Here is a 21,898-nt window from a genome sequence, read left to right on the forward strand (position 1 = left end):
AATGAATTTGAATCAAATCGATTCAAATCTAGCCTTACAACTGACCCAAAGGATTCCAAAAAAACAATATATTATGTGTTGGATAATGGCTAAAATGATTTTTTTTTTCCCAACTTCTATTAAATTTTGTTGTTAGTTATAAAGATAAAAATATCATTTAAATAGTAATATTAAAAAAACTGAGATTTTATCTTTTTTTCACTTTAATTTTAAAAACTAACAATTTTTTTCTTTACTTTATATATTTTAGTTTTGAAAAATAAGTTTTTCCCCTTAACTCTTGGTTTCATATTTTTCAAATTTCTCTTTTTAGCCACTCTCCCAAACTTTTTGAACTGTCATTTCACCCCCATGTAATTTTCATCTGTTGCCCTTCTTCAGGCGACTTCCTCCCTTTGTCTTCAGTCACCATCAACCTAGTATCAATGTATGGCAAAGAAAGGACAAAGAGGGTGCGTCAGACTCAATGTTCTCCTTTGTGTTTCTGTGTTCAAGAAAGAGATGTGTTTCTTGCTTGAGTAGAGCAAAAGAGATCATTGGTGTGTTGATCGAGAGGAATGGAAGGCATCGGCCAGAGATAGAAAGGTCGTCGATGACAAATGTCATTGCTAAGTAGAGAAAGAGAGGTGTTGCCAAGCAGAAAATATGTCCCTCTCTTGGACACAAAAACATAGAGGAGGCCGCAAAAATGGGCACACTCTCTTTGTCCTCTCTTCGTTGAAGAATGATGTTGAGCTAACTATGGTCGAAGATAAAGAGAGGAGGTCGTCAGAAGAAGGGCAGTAAATGGAAATTATACGGTAGTGAAATGAAAGTTTTAAAAAGTTTTGAGAGCATGAGAAACTTGAAAAATATGAAACCATTGAATTGAGAGAAAAAATCACTTTTCAAAACTAAAAAATATGAGTTCAAAAGAAAAATTATCAGTTTTTAAAATTAAACTGATAAAATGGGATAAAATTTTAATTTTTTTAATATTATTAATTAAATAATATTTTTACTTTTATAATTAATAGTAAAATTTAATAAAAATTGAATAATAAATGATTATTTAAATTTGTAAAACTTAATATATAGACTAAACCTTTTTCTTTTTTTTTTTTCAGCAAAATAGATTATCCTATTAGACTTTTTCAAAGTTGTCAAACCATGTGAGATCAATCCATTAAAGCCTGAGGTTAAGTTTATCGAAGTTATATCATGTTGTTACTAGCCGAGGAAGAAAAATAGACAGTTGAACAGTAATGAACAGAAACATTACTCCTGCACATTTGATTTAGAAATGAAGAAATAGAGACTGACACAGGGCAATTATCCAAACACTTGGCTGCAAATTGTTGGCGTGGACATTGCTCTGCCACTTTACACTCAGTCCTAGGAACAAATTTAGCTCTGGATGGCAGAGCCCATCACTTATGCTCTTTTTGATTGGATTATGATTGAAAAGTTGACTTTAACCTTAGTCCAAGGGTTCATACAAGTAATTTACATTAACCCTAATCAATATTATAAATGGATTTAACTCTTAATTTGCACCTTACTTATAAAGTAGCATTACACATACAAGCCGTGCGTCTAGAAATTAAGCCTGAAAATGCACCATAATTAGACTTCGGTCTCATGAAAATTAGGTTGCAGTCACATCCATTTGTGGACAGGTTTCTTCTTCTTCTTCTTCGTTATGTCAAAAAAATTTTCACCATGCATTCATTTTTACAGTATATATATGGTCTGTGCAATGGTCATATTGAACCAGACCTAATTTGTTCAAACTTAGAATAAAAAAATTTTATTCTCGAGACTTCGATATGCTCATTCGAGTTTTAGAATTTTTCAGACTTCAAATTTGTTTTGGGTTGCCAAAGTACCTTTTAAAAATATATAAAACATCTCACTAAATCAAAAGTGGGTTCAAACACCTCATAATTTTGTGTTTAATTTTTCATACAATTAAACACAAACATTTTCCATATCTCTTCCCATCAAACAAGTATTCTTCAGTTCTATCAATACAAATGTATTGAAACAAAATTCTCTCTCTTAAACTCCATTCGAAGATAATTTAACCAATTCAACTTAATTCTTTGCCGTTTATCAATCTCGACCACAAGTCATTCAATAACAAGAAAAATAAAAGTCCACAAGAGATTCATTAATAACACCAAATATAGCATCATTTACATAGATTTGAACAATTAAAATGTGGCACTTATGTATTTTAATATATAAAAGTGATATCCATATATTTTAAATTATACTTATCAGACAGGTTTGAAGGTGTTTATTAGATTTTCATTTATTTTTTTTGCTGCTATTAGAATAAAAAGGAATTATTTAATGAAAAATAATTTCCATCTCAATTCTATATAGCAATTAAAAAATTATCATTTATTGTTTATGAGAATTTAGCATTAATTGATGTGACGATGATAAGCAATGAAGGTGTAAGGTCCCTCCTCTAACAAAAATCCTGGTTCATCCCTCATTGTAGTTACTAAAATAAATGCGTCTATTGGCATTATAATTATTTCCTCAAGCAAATTCTTGTTTCAAAAATAAGTTATAATATTTTCTTTGTCCCTGTACTGGAGGGCTTCTCTGGTTTTTTATGATGAAGGTACAAACTTAGTGGACCTTCTTGTGGACCTTCTCTCCCTCAATAATTTGCATTTGACAATTGACAAGGCATAAGCACAACCACCTGATATTTTACGTTTTTTTCCTTTTATAAACCAAGCATATTACTTGGAATTAAAGCCACCACGCGTTCCGAGATTCCTTACAAGTAACATTCTGTTAACAGTTATAGTACCATCACCAAAACTCAGATGGCTGCTAGTGTTATTTGTCTACACTTGTAATCTGTTGATTCTGGTGGGAATTCATTTCTCATCAGATTTTTTAAGCAATCTGTGGACACTCTTCTACCTTTTTTTTGTGGCTTTGTTTTAGTTATCCTCAAGTCCAAATCTTTTCATGTGTGAAACGACAAATCCTTAATATACTTGGCTTCTGTGGGACTGGGTTCCACAAAGTTTGGATTTTTTTCCGATCTTTACCTGTATTTATGTAGCTTTTGGACTTCTGGGTTCACTCATCAGCACACTGCACGCCAGAGAAAACGCTGAAAAAGAAGTGATTTTGTTGCCATGGACGAACCTCTTCTTCAAAATGGAGGTGTTGAGGCTGTTTATGTGAAGAAGACGTCTCTTTTTGTATCATCAGTCAAATGGGTTCTCAAGTTTGTGATGTGCGTGGTTTTTGTTGCTTGGATTGCTTTCATATTTGTGTACCCGTCAGAATTAGGTACCCAACTGTTTGAGATATGGATTAAAGCCACCACTGGAACCGTTTTCGGTGTTACAGGTTGGAAATTCAAACTTTTGGCTCTCTGTATTTCATCTTTTTTTATTGTTGTCTTGTTAGTCGTCTCCAGTTTAATAATTTGTAATATTGCAGGGAGCATATTTTTGATATTCAGTGGACCAGTCCTTGTTATTGCATTTCTTTCCATTATGCATCTTACTCTCTCAGGGGAAGAGGACCTCCCAAGGTTTGTGATTCTGTGATAAGTGAGATTTCCGTGTTAAATGCGTTATTGTGTAACATAGAACTTGTGTTTAGGAAGAAGACTTCAAAATATCCGCGATTTCGGTTGTGGACGTTTCCTGTGCTTGTGGATGGACCATTTGGAGTTGTATCTGCGGCTGAGTTTGTTGGGATTGTCCTGTTTGTTGTGTTCATAATTTGGGCTGTTTATGCTTACACCATGACTAATTTCAGTACCCTATCCAAGTTCCAAATTCCTTCTAAAGAGAAAAGGTACCATATCTTTTCTGTCATAGATCAATTATGTTGCCTCTTTTGTTGATTTTAGTTGTTAAAACTTTTATTTTATTAGAAAGCAATTGGTCATCGTAACTTTTAGCTTGTTGAAGTCGATAGTTTCTGCCAATTGATGAATACTCTCCTTTTCACTTTTCCTTTTTTTCTTTTTCTTTTTTTCTCTAAATACTCTCTGCCACCAATTCTGGCTAGATTCATTTTAGAATGGCCGTCTATCATTTCTTTTATACTGCTTGAGCTTGTTTAGGCCTCCTTTTATTTTTAATTGAAACTGCATATGAGGGCTAATTTGACTTTGTTCTTACTACTGGCTAAACCATGACCTGGATTCAACTCAACTGATGGTTTGCAAATATATATAATGAAAACGGTTAGGAGAAATAAAAATTATAATTGGAACTTTCTAGTTTATTTTTATTCAACTCCATTTCAAAATTTGGCCTGATTGGAATATGAAACCTTGTTAAAGCTTCTAGTTCAATATTTTTCAAGTTCAACTAGTAATCTGATTCTCACATCCATTGGCCTTATCATTGTACTAGTCCTATCATAGATTCTTTGGCATTTACATGTCTAGGAAATTTTTCTCTGTAATTGATATTCTCTATTAGTACACATGTTCTGCTCCACAGCTCTACTTGAATATGTTTTGAGATATTGTTATTTTTTTTTCTCATAATTTTCCTTTGTTTATTTGAAAATATTCTGCTGGTCTAAGACTAAAATTTCAGTAGGTTGTTATAATTAAACTTGTAACAAGAAACCATTAAGATAGTTCAGGTGGTTAGTGTCTGCAATTAATAGGCTTTGTTATTCGTTTATTTATAAGGATCATTAATATTTAATGACATCCTTGTGTCCTTGAACTTTCAGTCTTTTGATGTTAGAATTATCTGGACTGCGCTTTGGTATGATTGGATTACTTTGCTTGGCATTTTTGTTTCTCCCGGTTGCAAGAGGTTCTGTTCTTCTCCGCCTGGTAGACATCCCTTTTGAGCATGCTACTAAATATCATGTGTGGCTGGGACATCTCACCATGCTGCTTTTCACTCTTCATGGGCTATTTTATGTTATTGCATGGGCTATTCAAGGTCGTCTCCAAAAGGAAGTGAGTTTTCACACACTTGATTCTCTTCATCATATGAATATGTGTGCTTTGTGGAAATACAATGCATACATATACACGACATGCTTGTGCTTCACTGAAATAGAGCAAATTTGTTACTTATTACATGTTTTAATTTGTACGTGCAGCTACGGGCGTGGGCAAATTATGGTGTTGCTAATCTTCCAGGAGTTATCAGCCTTTTAGCTGGACTGATGATGTGGGTGACATCACTTCATCCTGTGAGAAAGCAGTTTTTCGAGTTGTTCTTCTACACGCATCAGTTATATGTAGTCTTTGTTGTCTTCCTGGCACTGCATGTTGGTGATTTCATTTTTAGTATAGCTGCTGGAGGAATATTTCTTTTCATACTTGATCGCTTTCTGAGGTTCTGCCAATCAAGAAGGACAGTGGATGTACTTTCAGCCTCGTGCCTTTCCTGTGGGACTGTGGAATTGGTTGTTTCAAAACCAGCAAGTAATTATAATGCTGCATGAAGTTATTGTTTTCTTGAAATTTTTTAACTACAATGTCGTTAATTGTTTCATTTATGACTATGCAGGTATGCGGTACAATGCCCTCAGTTTCATTTTCCTTCAGATTCGAGAATTATCTTGGTTGCAGTGGCATCCTTTCAGTGTCTCCTCTAGTCCTCTAGATGGTAAATATCATCTGTCTGTTCTCATAAAGGTTCTTGGAGAATGGACAGAGAAGTTAAGGGGAAATATTTTGAAAATATCCAAGGCTGAATCCGAACAAGAGCTACTTAATACCAAGATAACAGCTTCTGTGGAGGGACCATATGGACATGAATTGCCTTACCACTTAATGTATGTGCACTAAATCTTGATTAAATTGCTGTGCACGATGACTGATGACCATCCTTTGTCTTTTCTTTGCTGAATTATTTAGTTCCAATTTAGAACCATCACGCTATTGCAATGGTGTTTACTGGACATTCAGATTATTTCTAAGTTTTATCCTTCTGAAGCTTTTTTTTTTTTTTTTGGTTATCTTAGGTATGAGAACCTTATCTTGGTGGCCGGTGGCATTGGAATTTCACCATTCTTGGCTATTATAAGTGATATTCTCCACCGTGTAAGGGAACAGAAACCTTGTCTTCCAAGAAAGATTTTGATTGTTTGGGCGGTCAAGAAATCAAATGAGCTTCCTCTTCTTTTAAATCTTGACATGGAATCAATATGCCCGTCTTACTCTAACAAACTAAGTATTCAGTCTTGCATATATGTCACACGAGAATCAGAACCTCCATTGGTAGGTTAAGTTTTTTCTGTATCTTCCCTAAATAATTTTTCCTTTACCTTTTCATTAAAATCAGTCAACTGAGTTCTGACATTTCATTTTTCTTCTGCAGGAGGAGGGTATGCATCACAAGGCTATAAGCTCTTCAGTTTATCGTGTCTCCAATGGTTGTGGCATGTCGGTTTTGGTTGGTACAGGAGATAATATATGGTCTGGGCTATATGTTATCTCATCTACGTTAGGATTTATTATTTTGGTGGCTCTGTTGAATATCTTCTATGTAAACCGCTTTAGCATTGATACATGGTGGTACAAAGGCCTTCTTTTCGTAGTTTGTATGGTTGCTGGTGCGCTACTATTTGGAGGTTCTGTGATTGGTTTATGGCATCTTTGGGGAAGACAAAATTCTGAAAGGGATGAATATAAGGATGATGGGATAGAAGTTGACAGATCACAGAATGTTGAGACCGTGGCACCCAAAGATATCGAACCAGCGAATCCCAACAGTTCAACTGTTTTTGTGTATGGTTCAAGGCCAGACTTTGAAGGTATTTTCCCTCTTTCCGTTCTCTTTTTTAGTACAAAACCATAATGATAAGAAATGTCTCTGAAATGTTCTTTTTGCTGCAGAAATATTTGGATCCGTATCTAAAAAATGGGGCAATGTTGATGTGGGTGTAATCGTGTGTGGTCCACCTACTCTGCAGTCAAGTGTTGCAAAAGAAATCCGATCGCACAGTTTATGCAGAGAGAAGCATCATCCAATATTCCATTTCAACAGCCATAGCTTTGATCTGTAGCAGCTGCATCTTCCTTCTAACTATTACTACTCAAAAAATGCATACACCCTTCTGCGTAGCTTTGTATAAAGAGCAGCGTAGCTTTGTATATATGTATGTGTATATATAGGCTTTCATTTTCGAATATGTTTTCTTAACCCACATATATTTTACATGTAGTTATGGTTCAATATATATAATATAAAGATATGCTGTGCTAAAAAATAAGACCTTTTGTCGATTTATCTCCATTTGAAAATCTGCCGCTTCCCAAAACAACAAGCTCTTCATTTGTTTACCCATAGATTGAGGATTATTGCCCCTTTTTGCGGAAAATTTTATTTATCAAGGCTTTGATGTTGGTCTGCTTTTGTGTAATCCTGAAACCCTTTACCACATCATTTGAGGAGCGATCAGCCAATGCTGGCTCTATTTCAGTAGCCATGGTTCTGATTTGTTATGGTAATCTTCATTAATTTGTTAATTAAGACATTCCATGCACCAAAACGAATTGACATGTTTACTAGTAGTTTGGTTTCAAAATACCAACCATGACTGGAATTATCAGGTGCTGAATAAGTTTAGAAGAAAAGAGTGAATGAGCCAGAAATAGGTTACAAGTTGCTTGGATCTCAGTTAAATAAAAAAGATTTAGATCTTAATCATTCAAGTATTGTTGGTGAGCTGTACAATTCAGTTCTTATAATGGAAGAAGGACAATTTATCTGACAAATTGATTGGTTTTGGTTGTTGTAACTGAAATATAAGAAAATGAAAGGCTTTAATGTTCTGTCCATGTGTTTTTTCTGCTGTTGATGATGAGATTGGCATCAATGCCCATGTGGGTGTATTGGAATTTTATAAGACACTCTAATGGTAAACTGGGTTTTTTATTTTTAATTAATTGTCATCAATTTGTAATTTTCAAAATTAACAAACCCACCATTTGGTATAGAATGAATGAGGAAGGGTGTCAAAAGACAGATGCACAAACGTTGAAACCAAAAGAAGAAAGAGAAAACAATAATTAATATCTTAAGAGTGTCGGCAAAGGTTCTGTTTTGAAGGAGGCTTCACTTTGAAAGTGATGGGTGTGGTTAAAAAGAGTCGGTAGTCGGTGCTGCTAAGGCCAAAATTTTATACTTTTTTATTTATTTTAAAAACAATATTTGGCAACCTTTTTGCCAAGTTTTATTTTATTAATAAATTTTATCAAATTTTAGGGTAAAAATACTCTTAATAATTAATTAAAAAAATAAATTTTAATATGATAAATTTAAATATTCTTATTTTTTATTATAATGTTAAAATAATAAAATTATCCTTTTATAATTTCTCCGAAAGCAACGTCTTTCTTTCCTTGGATAATACCTCTCAACAAGATTGATCCCTTTGGATTTTGGCCTATGATGGCCTTTGTGATTGCATTAGAACTAATAGAAAAGAGAAACAATTAATGGAGTGGTTTGTGAGGATAAGCACGGTGACAGAAGAGTGGATCTGATGGTATCGATTGGTTATGAACAATTGGAATATACAAGTAATGGTAGTGATGTCACTGGTAAAAGAGTTTGTATTTGATGAGAGAATAAATTGTGAATGAACAAAATAAAAATAATTATAATTAATAATTAGAGTTTGATGACAATTTTGAAAGGTAAGAAAATATTCTTTAATAAAAAAGAGAGGATGAAAAATAGTCCTTGAGCTGAAAGAAATGAACCAAAGAGCAAGATAAAGATTAGGCGGCAATAGTGGGTTGAAGGGAGCTTTCATGGAAGGAAACTTATTAAGTGCAAGACAAGCAAGCACCAACTGTACTACAGTGTTATTCACTTACTTTCTCTGCCAAAGCACTATTTCCCCCCAAGGTTTAATAGGTTCCCAAAGTCATATTTACAAGATTTAATAAATCAAATCTTCTACCTATAAACTAAGTTCTGTTACCAGAGGTAAAGATAAAATTATTTTTTTATTAATAATATTAAAAAATATATAAAATTTATTTTATTTTTCCCTTCACAATTTTAACTTTACCCTGACCTAAAATTTTCTAATATTTAAAAGTAGCATTCCTTCCTTTCAAAATCTAGGATTTATTTTTTAGAGATTCTCTTATTGCTAGAGAAAACGTTTCAACCCACCATCTCAGTGACCACCCTTCATCTCTTCGAAACTTACAAATGATGCAACAAAAATGCATCTTATGACAAATCGACAAAGACTCGTCTTTGTTGACTCTATTAATTCCAGGTGAATTGATGACAACGAGGGTCTTTATTACTTTTTTTACCTCAAAGAGTGAAGATCTAGTGGCTAACAAGATAGTGGGTTGAAACATTATTGTCAATGGTCAAAGAGTGTTTGAAAAATAATCTCGAGGTTTTAAGAGAAAAAAAATATTATTTTTGAAAGTTAGAATACTTCAAACAGAGGTAAAGTTATTAGTTTTTAAAACTATAGAAAAAAATAAATGAATTTTATATTTTTTAAATATTATTAATAATATGATAATTTTATCCTTGTCTCTTTTAACAAAAGTTACCTTATGGATGGGATTTTTGGTTTTTTAAACTCTATAGGTGTACTAGGCTATACACTAAAACTTTAGGGGGGGGAGGGTCATTTGGCCTTACTTTCTCATTAATTTTGGTTACCAAAAACATGACAACCCCCAAATTTAGCGAATATACTTAATCTTCCACTAGTTTTAGAAACTAACAACACTTATGACAAATGGATTTACATCACATACAAATAAATTTTTTAATATTAAAGTAGTACTATTATATATCTTAACATTCACATACATCATGTGATTTACAAATCACTTGGCTTTACTTGAAGAGTCACACTGAATCAAAATTTAGTGGGAAGTAATGTTTAATTACCAAACATTGGGGGGGTTTCAATTTTCAAAGTAAAAATTGCAGAGAAAAAACGAGACCGGACAGACAGGCTGTCTGTGTCGATTGGTGGACTTGTTGGTGTCATAAATTGGACCTAGCACTTACTATAAAATTTAAAAAATACAATCCACGCCCACATGATTTTATTTATTTATTGTTCACTCCCACCGTCATCGCCACTCTTCCTCTTTACTTAACTTTACTATCCACTTTCTGTCTCTCTGCGTTGCTCTCACTTCCAGCTAGCTAGATCTGTCTTAACGCAAAATGAGTATGTACGGCAGAGATCCATGGGGCGGGCCCCTTGAGATAAACACGGCGGACTCAGCCACCGACGACGACCGCAGTAGGAATCTGCAGGATTTCGATCGAGCTGCGTTGTCGAGACCGTTGGATGAGACGCAGCAGAGCTGGCTTTTGGGTCCTACTGAGCAGAAGAAGAAGAAGTACGTAGATCTGGGATGTATCATTGTGAGCCGTAAGATCTTTGTTTGGACGGTCGGAACTCTCCTCGTCTCCGGCTTATTGGCTGGTTTCATCACTCTTATTGTCAAGACTGTGCCACATCATCACCATGCTCATGGCCCTCCTGATAATTACACCCTCGCTCTTCACAAGGCCCTCATGTTTTTCAATGCTCAGAAATGTATGTATTTGATCTTGCTTTTCTTTGCTTTTAGTTTCTGATCTGAAAATATTCTTCGAATATTAGGATAAAATTCTAATATCTGAGTTCAAGATGACTTCTTTTTAGCCAAATGGGTTTGAGTAAAATTTATTATATACTGGAGAGATGAAAAAGAACATTTTTTACACTAGTGTATAAGATTGAATCTGGAAACTCTATTTACATTTTATCAGAGTTTGCATTGATGAGGTTTAATTGAATTGATTTGCAGCGGGGAGGTTGCCCAAGCATAATAATGTGTCGTGGAGAGGTAATTCATGTTTGAATGATGGGAAATCGTCTTCCTCGAGTTCAAGTATTACCAAAGATCTGGTGGGGGGCTATTACGATGCTGGGGATGCTATTAAATTTCATTTCCCAGCATCTTTTGCTATGACTATGCTTAGTTGGAGTGTGATTGAGTACAGTGCTAAATATGAAGCTGCTGGTGAACTCAACCATGTTAAAGACATTATCAAATGGGGTGCTGATTATTTTCTCAAGACCTTCAATCATACTGCGGATTCTATTTCTATCATGATTTCACAGGTAAACATTGATTTGTACGCTGATCTGTTCAATTTGTTTGCATTTTGCTATTTTAGAAATAAAAAATGAGACTTTATTCTCCTCAATAGATAATATTCCATTTTTATTTCTTCTGATACGTCATTTTTAACAGGTTGGAGTGGGCGATACAAGCGGTGGAAGTACCACTGAAAATGATCATTATTGTTGGATGCGTCCTGAGGACATTGATTATGATCGACCTGTTGCACAATGTAGTAGTTGTTCAGATCTTGCAGCTGAAATGGCTGCTGCTTTGGCTTCTGCATCTATTGTTTTTAAGGACAATAAGGCGTATTCGCAGAAACTTGTTCATGGTGCGAAAACCCTATTTAGGTTCTCGAGGGAACAGCGAGGCAGATACAGTGCTGGTAATGAGGCTGCGATTTTCTATAATTCTACTAGTTACTGGGATGAGTTTATTTGGGGTGGAGCTTGGTTGTACTATGCAACTGGGAATTCTTCCTATCTTCAGCTCGCTACCACAACTGGTATTGCTAAACATGCTGGGGTTTTCTGGGGAATTCTAGATAATAGCGTACTTAGCTGGGACAACAAGCTTGCCGGTGCTGCTGTGAGTCTCATCTATTTTCATTTTATCTTTTTTTTAACTTGTTTAACTGGTTATGCAATTTGCTTTTTTAACTTTCGTTTTGTGGTAACTGTGACATTTATGTTGCCAAGCTTGTAATTTGATCCAGTTGAGGGTTATCCATCCAGATTCAGATTACCATATTATAATGGAACTTCTTTTGAGCATCTTTTAGGGGCCAATTGCTTAATTTGTTCTTCAATTTCATAACTTTGTTGTAGGTGTAGATTCAAGCTATGGCAATCTCAAGTTTGGCTCGGTTTCAGGGAGTCGAGCTTAAGTATAGGCTTGAGTTCAACAAGCTCCCCTCAAGTCAAGTTCGAGTTTGGCTTGACTTGAGTGAAGTCGAACTCAAGCTTGGCTTGAGTTCAGGCATAGTGCCGAGTCAAGCTTGAGGTGAGCTCAGCTTAGCCTAGCTTGACAGTATAATTTTGTTTTTAATATTTATACAATTTTTTACTAAATTATTTATATTTTGAATTTATCAATGATTGTTTTTTAAAAACTTATGATAACTTTTAAATTTTATGTTTTATTATAAGAGAAAACAGTAGAGAGAAGTTGAATGGTATTGAGAGAGGAAAAAAGTGACGTTGTTTATAATGGAAGAAATGAATGGCTAAGGTATCTCTTTCCGATGTGGGTCTTAAAAAAATTGGGTTTATAAGAGAATTTGGCTTATGAGAATTGGGTTTATTTAGTTAGGTTTTTGAAAATTGGGTTGGGATATTGGGTTTGTGTACTTGGGTTTAGAAATTTGAGAGGGAAATTGAATTGGGTTTTGGGAAGGGAAATTAATATGGAATTTTATTGAAATTGTGAAATATTGGAGGGAAAATGAATTTAATTGAATTGATGGTAAAATTCCACATTGCTTAGGAAAAGAAAGGTTGATGGTTTTATATACAAGGGATTTCCCTTTAGAAGAAATTGGAGAAAGGTAGGAAAGAGGGATGTCATATGACACTATGAATTAATTTTTTTACTTCTCAAATAATTATATTATTTATTTTCATATTTGGTCAAAATGACTTCGTTTTGACTTGAGTTCAAAATCAGGCTTGCCCAAGCTTGTGAGCTTGGTGAGCCGAGCAAGTCTTCAGTATCACTTTGTGGAAATACAAACATGGTTCTCTTTTTGCTTGCTTGTTCTAAAGCTTTCTTGAGTTTTCTTGGAGCGAGGCTATTCATTGCTGATTACTATATGTTTTTCCAGCTGCTTTTAAGCCGCTTGAGATTGTTCTTGAGCCCTGGGTATCCATATGAAGAAATGTTGAGGACGTTCCACAATCAAACAAGCATAACCATGTGCTCGTTCCTCCCGGATTTCACAAGCTTTAATAGGACCAGAGGTAAACTGCATTTTCACTTTTTTGATTGATTTATTTTTATATATTTACCAACGTGTTTTTTGGGAATCTTTCACAGGAGGCTTGATCCAATTAAACCATGGAAGGCCTCAGCCTCTCCAATATGTTGCCAATGCAGCCTTCTTGGCAGCCTTATTCAGTGATTATCTTGATGCTGCAGATACACCTGGATGGTATTGTGGACCCAATTTCTTTTCAACTGATGTCTTGCGTAAATTTGCAAAGACCCAGGTGCGATTTCCTTAATTTATTGGTCAGGGGATTTGATTCTGCTGACACATTTATAAATCGCGGTTACATATGGTAGCTAATAACTGTGTTTCTTTACCTCTTGCCTTTTTCAGATTGATTACATCCTTGGCAAAAATCCTCAGAAAATGAGCTACATAGCGGGTTTTGGTAATCATTATCCGAAACATGTCCACCATAGAGGAGCTTCTATACCAAAGAATAAGATAAGATACAACTGTAAAGGAGGATGGAAATGGAGGGACAGTAAAAAGCCAAACCCAAATACACTTGTTGGTGCTATGGTTGCTGGTCCTGACAAGCATGATGGTTTTCATGATGTGAGAACTAACTATAATTATACCGAGCCAACTCTAGCAGGTAATGCAGGTTTGGTTGCAGCCCTTGTGGCTTTGTCAGGGGAAAAGAGTACTGGCATAGACAAGAACACCATTTTCTCTGCTGTTCCTCCAATGTTCCCAACTCCACCGCCACCCCCAGCACCATGGAAACCATAAAAAGCCATCAAGACTGTCCTTTTACATTAAGTTTGTTGTGTGACTTATGGTCAGATGATTTTGCTGTGGTAGTACTTGGAATGTGAATCATTGAAGTTTAAGCTGATTTAAGACGAGGGATGATATGGAGCTAGTGGAGAACGCTATACACCGAAGGTTGTGAAGAACTAGTGCCAAGTTGGGACTCTAGCTAGCACTGCACTAAGAATTTCTTTGTCAGGACACTTTGTTGTAATTTGTGATATAGATAGTGTATATGTAAGAGAAAAGGGTCTTGTATTCTTTGAAAACACCAGAAGTTGAACAGTTTGAAATTGTTTAACAATAAATACCTCTAAATGTCTAACAATTACCCTCTTGCTGGACGAAATATCATGCTTATATCAATTCTTTTTCTTTTTGCAATGTTTTTTTTGTCTGTCTTCACTGCCTTACGTTTTATGTTTCAACCTTGAGAATGAAGCTTTGCACTATGCAGATTGTGTTTGACGCCAATTTGTATGCTGATTGTATTTGTTTTTATTTCCGCGCCACGGCTTGCTTCCCTACTTTTGGTTTAGTTGATTAGGTGCTGCAACTCAAAGCTTGGGTGCGTTTGATAGTTTTTGTTTTTTCCGGAAACGCCTTCTCCTTCACTGAAAGCCATTTGAAAGAGCGTTTTGAAGGGGTTTAAAAACACATACAAGCACTCCTGCAAGTAACAAATCGGTGGAGTCTGTTATAGGAGTCATCATCAGGCAAGCTAAAGCTGGAGAACTGGAATTGATTGCTTTTCTCAGAACTTTTGAAAAGAAACATTATGTTACAATGAATTTACCTAGTCAAAAGTCATAGCAACAGAATCTCCAGCTTAAAGATTGACACTGTTTTGGGGCTCGTTGCTTCTCACACTCGGTCTGCATTTTATGCTTTTCCTTTGTAACCACTGACCAGGTAAACATTCTTGTGTACGCAAGCTACTTCATTCTTTCTTTTTCACTTTCAGCCCTTACATATTCTTTTCCTTCACCTTTTAAACATGGTTATTCTTTGCCACCCCACATACATTTCTTCCATGTATCACTTTCTGAGGGGATATATATTCTACAATTGTTTGAACGTATTTGCCATGTTTTTCCACATATACTGAGCTGTAGCACTTCTCTCTTTTCAAGTTATGGAGGAGGAGTCCAATTCTATGGAGCATACACCAACATGGGTTGTGGCTGTTGTCTGTTTTGTCATCATTCTCATCTCTTTTTGTGCCGAGCAAGGTCTTCATAAACTTGGAAAGGTACCCAAACAAACTATTTCTATTTCTTTTGGTTTTTACTTCTAGCATTTAGTGGCTTCTTGTTGCTTAATTGTTTTCATTCCACCTTAGCTTGACTAATATTTGAGCAGCTTTAGGCACAGTCAGCATTCATGTTGATTCAAACTGCTTTTTTCATGGCCAAACTTCTGAGCTAATAGATAACTTCTGAAATTTCCTGAATTGTGCTGTTCATAACCTTAAGAAAAAAACTGTTTTGAGAGGCTCCAATAAAATTGGAAAAAAAAAAAAAACCTCATTCCATCGATCCTAATTTGTTTGTGCACCATTGCAAGCTGAGGGCTAAATTTCCTTCTAATCTAGATTTTTCTTGCATCTGCTGAATACCAAATCTTAATAAATTCACATACTACTAAGCACTTGAAAGTTTTACCAACTGAATGAGCTTACTGAATTTTGAACAAGCATGTCTTGCATGCTAACAGTCATTCCCATATGCAACATTCTTATTTCTTTCTTATGAAGTTTCACTGATTGAATTTTTTACTCTTTATTTTTTGTCTGATAATCCAGTGGTTGAAGCGTAACAAGCAAGATGCTCTCTTTGAGGCCTTGCAAAAATTACAAGAGGGTTAGCCTCTATCACCATCTTTTATTTATTCCATTTCCTTTTTTTTGGCCTTTATACATATGCAGTTTGTTTCTTATATACATTCACAGATACACAGATCACATACTTACTATATTAGGGGAATTCCCTTGATATTGATTATGTTCCTGGTTTTTTTCTTAATATTGTTGCCTAGTTATTGTATACCAAGTTTGTTAATTTGATTCTTGAAAATTGTGTCAAACTAAGTGCATGACAATCCATCATTAGTCTGAAATGCCTCATATTTTGTTACTTGGTGCTTGTAAGTCTAATATAATGTGTTGGGATGCTTGTACAGAACTGATGCTTTTAGGGTTTGTTTCCCTTCTTTTAACCGTTTTTCAAGATGCAATAAGCCATATATGCATGCCAACTTATCTTGGATCCTTCATGCTTCCTTGCAAAAGGCAGACAGTCTCACACAAGGAATATTCTCATGGAGCTGTAAGTTCTCGGCGACAGTTACTGTCTATAGAATCTGGTTGGGAGCATTGTGCAAATAAGGTACAAATAATGATTTTCTTTTACTCGAAAGTTGTTGCACATGATTATGTGGACCATAACATTCAGTGAAGGACTGCAAGTGACCTTTAATATGTGTCATATTCACATCCTGGAGCGATTTGGTTTATAGAAAGTTTCTAATGTGTAAAACAGAGGATAAACTAGTTTTATTTCTTATAATTAAAAGTTGATTATTAGAGAACATACATGGATAAAGGATGGCTAATAGAAAGGAAAATGATTATTATAGATGCAAAGTTGCATCTGTCTACTATCGCTCGAGCTGCAGTCCAAGCTTATAGCTACAACCTCTGCTGTTTTTTTTTTTTTTTTGGTATGCAGGGGAAGATTCCATTTTTATCAATGGAAGCATTGCACCAGCTACATATTTTCATCTTTGTATTAGCAGTTGTTCACGTCATCTTTTGTGTGACTATGATAATTCTTGGAGGATTGAAGGTAATGTTGGCGTTTCTATGTTATAATATAATAGGATAATGGTGCTGAAGAAGCTGCCTTATACTGAATCACTGGCCTCTGCTCTCAGTAACTAAAATTAATTGAAAAAATTATTGCTTGTTGCAAATGATTAGGGAAGCATTTGCAACCAATTCTTGAATCTCAACCTATGATGTCCCTAGTTTTTCCTTCTGTAGATAAGACAATGGAAGCAGTGGGAAGATTCAGTTAAGCAGGCAACAGAGGGTGGTACTCCCAAGGACACTCCTCGACGCCATCACCATGAATTTTTGGTTACACGAGCAATGGGATATTGGAGAAGGGCAGCTGTTGTGAGTTGGATGGTGAGTTTTAGGCTATCAACGCAAGAATTATGTATCCCTGCATGCATTTTCTTCTTCAGCTAGATCAAGGAATAACTTATAAACCACAATTGTTGAAAGATCAATAAATCTCCCCCTGAATAGTCATTTTATTTTTCTGATATGACTTATCTTTAACATGAAGGCACCTGATCTCTATTTTGCAGATATCATTCCTCAAACAGTTTTATGGCTCTGTTACTAAGTCAGACTACATAGCACTGCGACAAGGATTTATAATAGTAAGTTTCTTTACCAGTTATCAGTAGCTACTAAATGTTATAACAGATTCCAAATTATGCTGCATAATTATATATTGCTGTAACTTTTTTCTTTTGGGCCTAGACTCATTGCCCAGCAAGTCCTGGTTTTGATTTTCATAAGCACATGACACAGACACTTGAAAGGGATCTCAGAAAAGTTGTTGGCATAAGGTAACTGTTACAGAAACTTAATACATTTTGATTATACAACTGCCTCTGAAAGTTCTAATTGTTTTTTATGATTGACATTGCATACTCCTATAAATGATAGATGGCACTTGTGGCTATTTGTTGTTGTCTTTTTGCTGCTGAATGTGGCAGGTAATGTTCCTAGTGTCTAATTCTTCTTGTTTCATGTTTATGGTAAATCTTAAAAAGACTTACGCATAAATTGCAAAATTCAGGATGGCACACATTTTTTTGGTTGTCATTTCTGCCAATAGTGGTAAGTGGACTAGCTCCATTGCAACTGATAATTGAGGAATAACATAAGCCTGACCTTGTTGAGTTGGTGCAATGACAGCTTCTACTTCTTGTGGGTGCAAAGTTAGAACACATAATCACCCGCCTGGCTCAGGAGGCAAAGGAAAAAAGAGATGATCCAGAGTTACCAGTGAATCCATCCGATGACCACTTTTGGTTTGGTCGCCCGGGCATTGTTCTTGACTTGATACACTTCATTTTATTTCAGAATTCGTTTGAGATTGCATTCTTCTTCTCGATATGGGTATATAGCCAGTTTCACTACTGTGTTTTCTATAGATATCAATTCAAAAACTCACATAGATTCTATAATTTATTATACTGCAGTGCCTCTATGGGTTCCATTCGTGCATCTTAGAAAAACCGGGTTACATTATCCCAAGACTTATTACAGGGTAATCCTCAACAGGCAATTGCAGATCACTTTTTCTTTACTAGTTCATCGGATAACTTAAAGGACTGCTGTTTTGCTGATCATTACCACATTTCTTGCCTGTGATATGCAGTGTGATTGTTCAAGTTCTCTGCAGTTACAGCACCCTGCCTTTGTATGCTCTTGTTGCTCTGGTTAGTATTTCTTTTTCTTCTATCTTATTGTAATTGGCCATATGCATGCTAGTGAACACACTATATAGACAAGCTCTGAAGTTCTTTGACCAAAGTTTGACTGGCTCATTGTCTGTCTTTTGGTATCTTTGTCTGGTGAATGAAGATGGGAAGCAAATTCAGGTGGCCTGAGAATGTGAGATCATCTATAGACAACTGGGTTTCAACTGTAAAGATTAGAGGTGAAGCAAGCAAGAGGGGAAGTTCAGATGCAGACAGGACACAAACGCAGTTGCAGACACACACGCATAAGATGACCCAAGAATCATCCGAAATTGAAGAAATGGTTGTCATTGAAAAAGCAACACCAATAACTGAGTTCTCTTAAGTTCCTTAAAAGATTTTAGATTGGCCCTCAAGTTTCAAGTAGGAATTATTAATATTAATGTGCATATTTAACTTATTTGCCACAGCTTAAAGGTTTGATTTCGATGACCAGTAATTTGAGGCACAAGGAATTATATAAAAACATTGAATCAGATCATTAAACTGATTTTTAAACAAAAGTAATATTCTTGTTAACTACTGGAGGTCACCAAAGTGAATCTGGTGACTGGTACAATTACTGAACAAACAATATACATAGGAGAATGTGTTTAGAAATCTCTCACATCTCATGCAAGTTATTGGCAAGGATTCCTTCTTCTAGTATTCTATTTCTGCTGTTACATGGCAAACATAAAACTATTAAAAAGGAAAACCAAAAGAATATTACAGAGACTGGCGTTTAAATTCCCCTCAGATACCTAACTTTTTACAGATACAAAATATTCTGTGGTGTCTTACTGTAATGAAGAAGATGAGGAACCCAAATGCTTGGATATTTCAGGGGGAAGCTTATTCATCTCAAAAGTGTCATCATTATTGGAACCAGATGGTGCTTCGAGGTTGGCCTTTCCCCTTTCAAGATCCTTCAAAGCCCTTTTTGCGTAAACAGTAAAAGCAATAGTAGTGACAACTGCAAGAATGAAGGAAATAATGTTGTACACAATTTCCACTGTAGTCAAGTGATAGTTCCCATAGTGCACATCTGCTAATGTCCTTATTAGCCTACCACTGCATAAAAGTACAGTGAAATGGTTAAAAATACACCTAAAAAGGATGCATTATATCAACATTTGCTTCAAATAATAGCTCAAACAAATCACTAATTAGGCTATCTTGTCCATCTGTGTATATACATACACTTGTATGTTCCAAGTCATAAGATTTTTATATCTCTAGTCAATCAAGAAGCTTTAACAAGCTTTAGAAGATACTTATAGTGTATGGATATATGCATCGCTCATACATCATTTCATTGTCAATTTAAAAACATAAGGGAAGTATTTTTTTTCTTGTTGGTTTCATTTCTCCTATCATAGCCAAATAATCCCGGGTGATCTAGAAAACAGACCTATAGATGTAAATGAAAGCTTCTGGCACCATCCCAGCAATTGATCCACACAAATAGGGCCAAAATCTCATACTAGTAACCACAATTGCATAGTTGAAAATTGTGTATGGAAAAGGAGAAACTCGAAAGAGAGCAACTACTCGGAATTGATGGAACCAGCTTCCTTCCCCAGCGAGTCTAAGCATAGCAGCTTTCTGAGGCCATCTCTTTAACCATTGCTGCACATTCAACAGAGATACATCATGTCTGAATGACAGAAGTTGAGAAAGCATCGTATTTTACTAATTTATCTTCACTTAAAATTATAAAAATCTTACATGTATGCGGTCACGGAACAGTAGGCCAATGAAATAAGGAAGGACCATTCCTACAGTTGTTCCAACCATAATTATAACAAACCCAAGACCATAACCGAAAATCATACCAGCCAACCACATTGAAGGACCCGAAGGTATTAAGAACACAGGGAAAAATGCCAAAGAAGCAACAAGCACTATAGCTAGAACAGGACGGCCAAAGGCAGTTGCTTCCCATTGCATCATTGGGAAGAGAACCTACAATGAAGTTGATATGAAAACATGAGAATCAAAATAAAGCTAATATCCAGTAGCTACATAGCAAAGATACCTCACTCAGAATATGCCCGAGTTTGAGAAACTACAAATATTATCAATTTTTTCCCCAATTTCTATAATCCCTGAATATAGTTGACTTTGAGTTTCACATTCCTAATGCATTGGCAACCCTAGAGACGTTTAAATATGAAATATATGTATACAAGGTAAAGAGTAGGCTCACCCATCAAATGAATTGTTTGTAGAAGTCGATAAATTTCAGTGATATTGACAGAAAATTTAAGAAATAGGCATAAAAATTGAATGAAGTAGAAATAAATATGAAAAAGTAAAGCAAGAGCGAGACCTTTTCGAAAAGAAAAGGGAGTCCCCATTTTAAGAGGACAAGAGAGACGAGAAGAAGAAAAACGCAGAAAGCAAAGGCTTTGATCCACCAGATGATGAAAGATTTAGTCCTTGTTTGTAGTTGGGGTTCAGATGTTGGGCCTGCTTCACTGGAAACAACCAACCTAACATACTCACTATCTTCCTTAATATGTGTAACCAACTCCTCAGATGAATTTTGCATCTGTAAATTAAATTTAGAAAAAAGATTAATAGATGAAGAGAGCTGATATTTCATAAATAGAAACCATCCTAAATTTAAAAACCCAAAAAGAACAAACCTCTGACCGGGCTCGGAGATGCCGCCGGAAAGCTAAGCTGGTATACTTGTTGTGTTGTGTTGTGTTGTTGAAAAGCTTAGCTGCTTAGGCTTCAACTACAAAAGCAACGATAAACTTCCCATATTCAAAAATAATAACAATAAAATTAATGATCTATGTTTCAATTCAAACTTGACAACAACTACTTTTCCTTGTATCCAGAGCTTTGTTTGTGCAAAAGAAAAGAAGCCGCACACGGCACACGCCAAAGACTCACGCGCTACGCACGCCTCACCATCTTCACTTCCGGTTACTTAACTTTTAAGTTCCCATAACGGCAACGATTGTCCAAATAACAGTGGGGCGAGGACCCACGCAAGGCTTAATGAAATAAGATTCGCGCCCTTTAAGTTTGGAAAAACAGTTCTCCCACCCATCACTTAAATTTTTTAAATACAATTTACTCATAAAATTTTATTAAATAATTTTATATCTCTAATTAATATTAATTTTATTTAAAAATAATAAAAATTATACAGATACAAATATAAATAAAAATGTTAATAACATATAATTATATGTTTAAGATAAATTATAATTTAAAAAAATTAAAAATATTAATAAAATTTTCAAGAGATTTTTAAAATTTTTAAAAATATTTAAAATATTTTTAAAAATTTTTAAATTTCTATATATCTCTCAATAATTTAAAAATAACAACTACATCTCTACAAAATTAAATATAACACAACAAATTAAAAATATAAATATTATATTACAAGTTAATTTGAGCTATAATATATTTTTAAAATGTATCAGATAAATATAATAATTTCTTAAACAAGATAGATAAAAATA

The 21,898-nt window shown here is 35.0% G+C and overlaps 4 protein-coding genes across 5 annotated transcripts; 3 read left to right on the top strand and 1 right to left on the bottom strand.

Moving 5' to 3' along the window:
- The first annotated feature begins 2,821 nt into the window (after positions 1–2,821).
- LOC123214863 (ferric reduction oxidase 7, chloroplastic-like) lies at positions 2,822–7,221 on the top strand. The gene is made up of 9 exons (XM_044634869.1): positions 2,822–3,366; positions 3,460–3,553; positions 3,625–3,822; positions 4,720–4,954; positions 5,101–5,428; positions 5,514–5,781; positions 5,971–6,226; positions 6,327–6,762; positions 6,845–7,221. Exons 1-9 carry the CDS (start codon positions 3,150–3,152, stop codon positions 7,012–7,014), a joined length of 2,202 nt encoding a protein of 733 aa, XP_044490804.1. The 5' UTR covers positions 2,822–3,149; the 3' UTR covers positions 7,015–7,221.
- Positions 7,222–10,044: 2,823 nt separating this feature from the next.
- Positions 10,045–14,249, top strand: LOC123213056 (endoglucanase 25-like). Its single transcript, XM_044632390.1, has 6 exons — positions 10,045–10,548; positions 10,802–11,118; positions 11,252–11,710; positions 12,945–13,080; positions 13,157–13,329; positions 13,443–14,249. The coding sequence occupies exons 1-6, from the start codon at positions 10,170–10,172 to the stop codon at positions 13,842–13,844; spliced, it is 1,866 nt and encodes a 621-aa protein (XP_044488325.1). The 5' UTR covers positions 10,045–10,169; the 3' UTR covers positions 13,845–14,249.
- Positions 14,250–14,382: 133 nt separating this feature from the next.
- Positions 14,383–18,931, top strand: LOC123213057 (MLO-like protein 13). Its single transcript, XM_044632391.1, has 14 exons — positions 14,383–14,777; positions 14,999–15,117; positions 15,670–15,727; positions 16,047–16,252; positions 16,595–16,711; positions 16,909–17,055; positions 17,241–17,315; positions 17,419–17,507; positions 17,608–17,657; positions 17,741–17,781; positions 17,860–18,063; positions 18,147–18,214; positions 18,326–18,386; positions 18,532–18,931. Exons 2-14 carry the CDS (start codon positions 15,001–15,003, stop codon positions 18,751–18,753), a joined length of 1,455 nt encoding a protein of 484 aa, XP_044488326.1. The 5' UTR covers positions 14,383–14,777; positions 14,999–15,000; the 3' UTR covers positions 18,754–18,931.
- A 6-nt stretch (positions 18,932–18,937) lies between these two features.
- LOC123213058 (transmembrane protein 64-like) lies at positions 18,938–21,395 on the bottom strand. 2 transcript variants are annotated; one of them, XM_044632393.1, is made up of 6 exons: positions 21,247–21,395; positions 21,062–21,156; positions 20,743–20,964; positions 20,139–20,375; positions 19,822–20,039; positions 18,938–19,481 (listed from the first exon to the last, which is right to left on the bottom strand). In XM_044632393.1, exons 3-6 carry the CDS (start codon positions 20,962–20,964, stop codon positions 19,208–19,210), a joined length of 951 nt encoding a protein of 316 aa, XP_044488328.1. In that variant the 5' UTR covers positions 21,062–21,156; positions 21,247–21,395; the 3' UTR covers positions 18,938–19,207. The 2 variants fall into 2 exon arrangements, with proteins under 2 accessions (XP_044488328.1, XP_044488327.1); XM_044632392.1 differs by having other exon boundaries at positions 21,062–21,395.
- Positions 21,396–21,898: the final 503 nt, after the last annotated feature.

Source organism: Mangifera indica, chromosome 4, assembly GCF_011075055.1.
Source record: "Mangifera indica cultivar Alphonso chromosome 4, CATAS_Mindica_2.1, whole genome shotgun sequence".
NCBI classification, from domain to species: domain Eukaryota; kingdom Viridiplantae; phylum Streptophyta; class Magnoliopsida; order Sapindales; family Anacardiaceae; genus Mangifera; species Mangifera indica.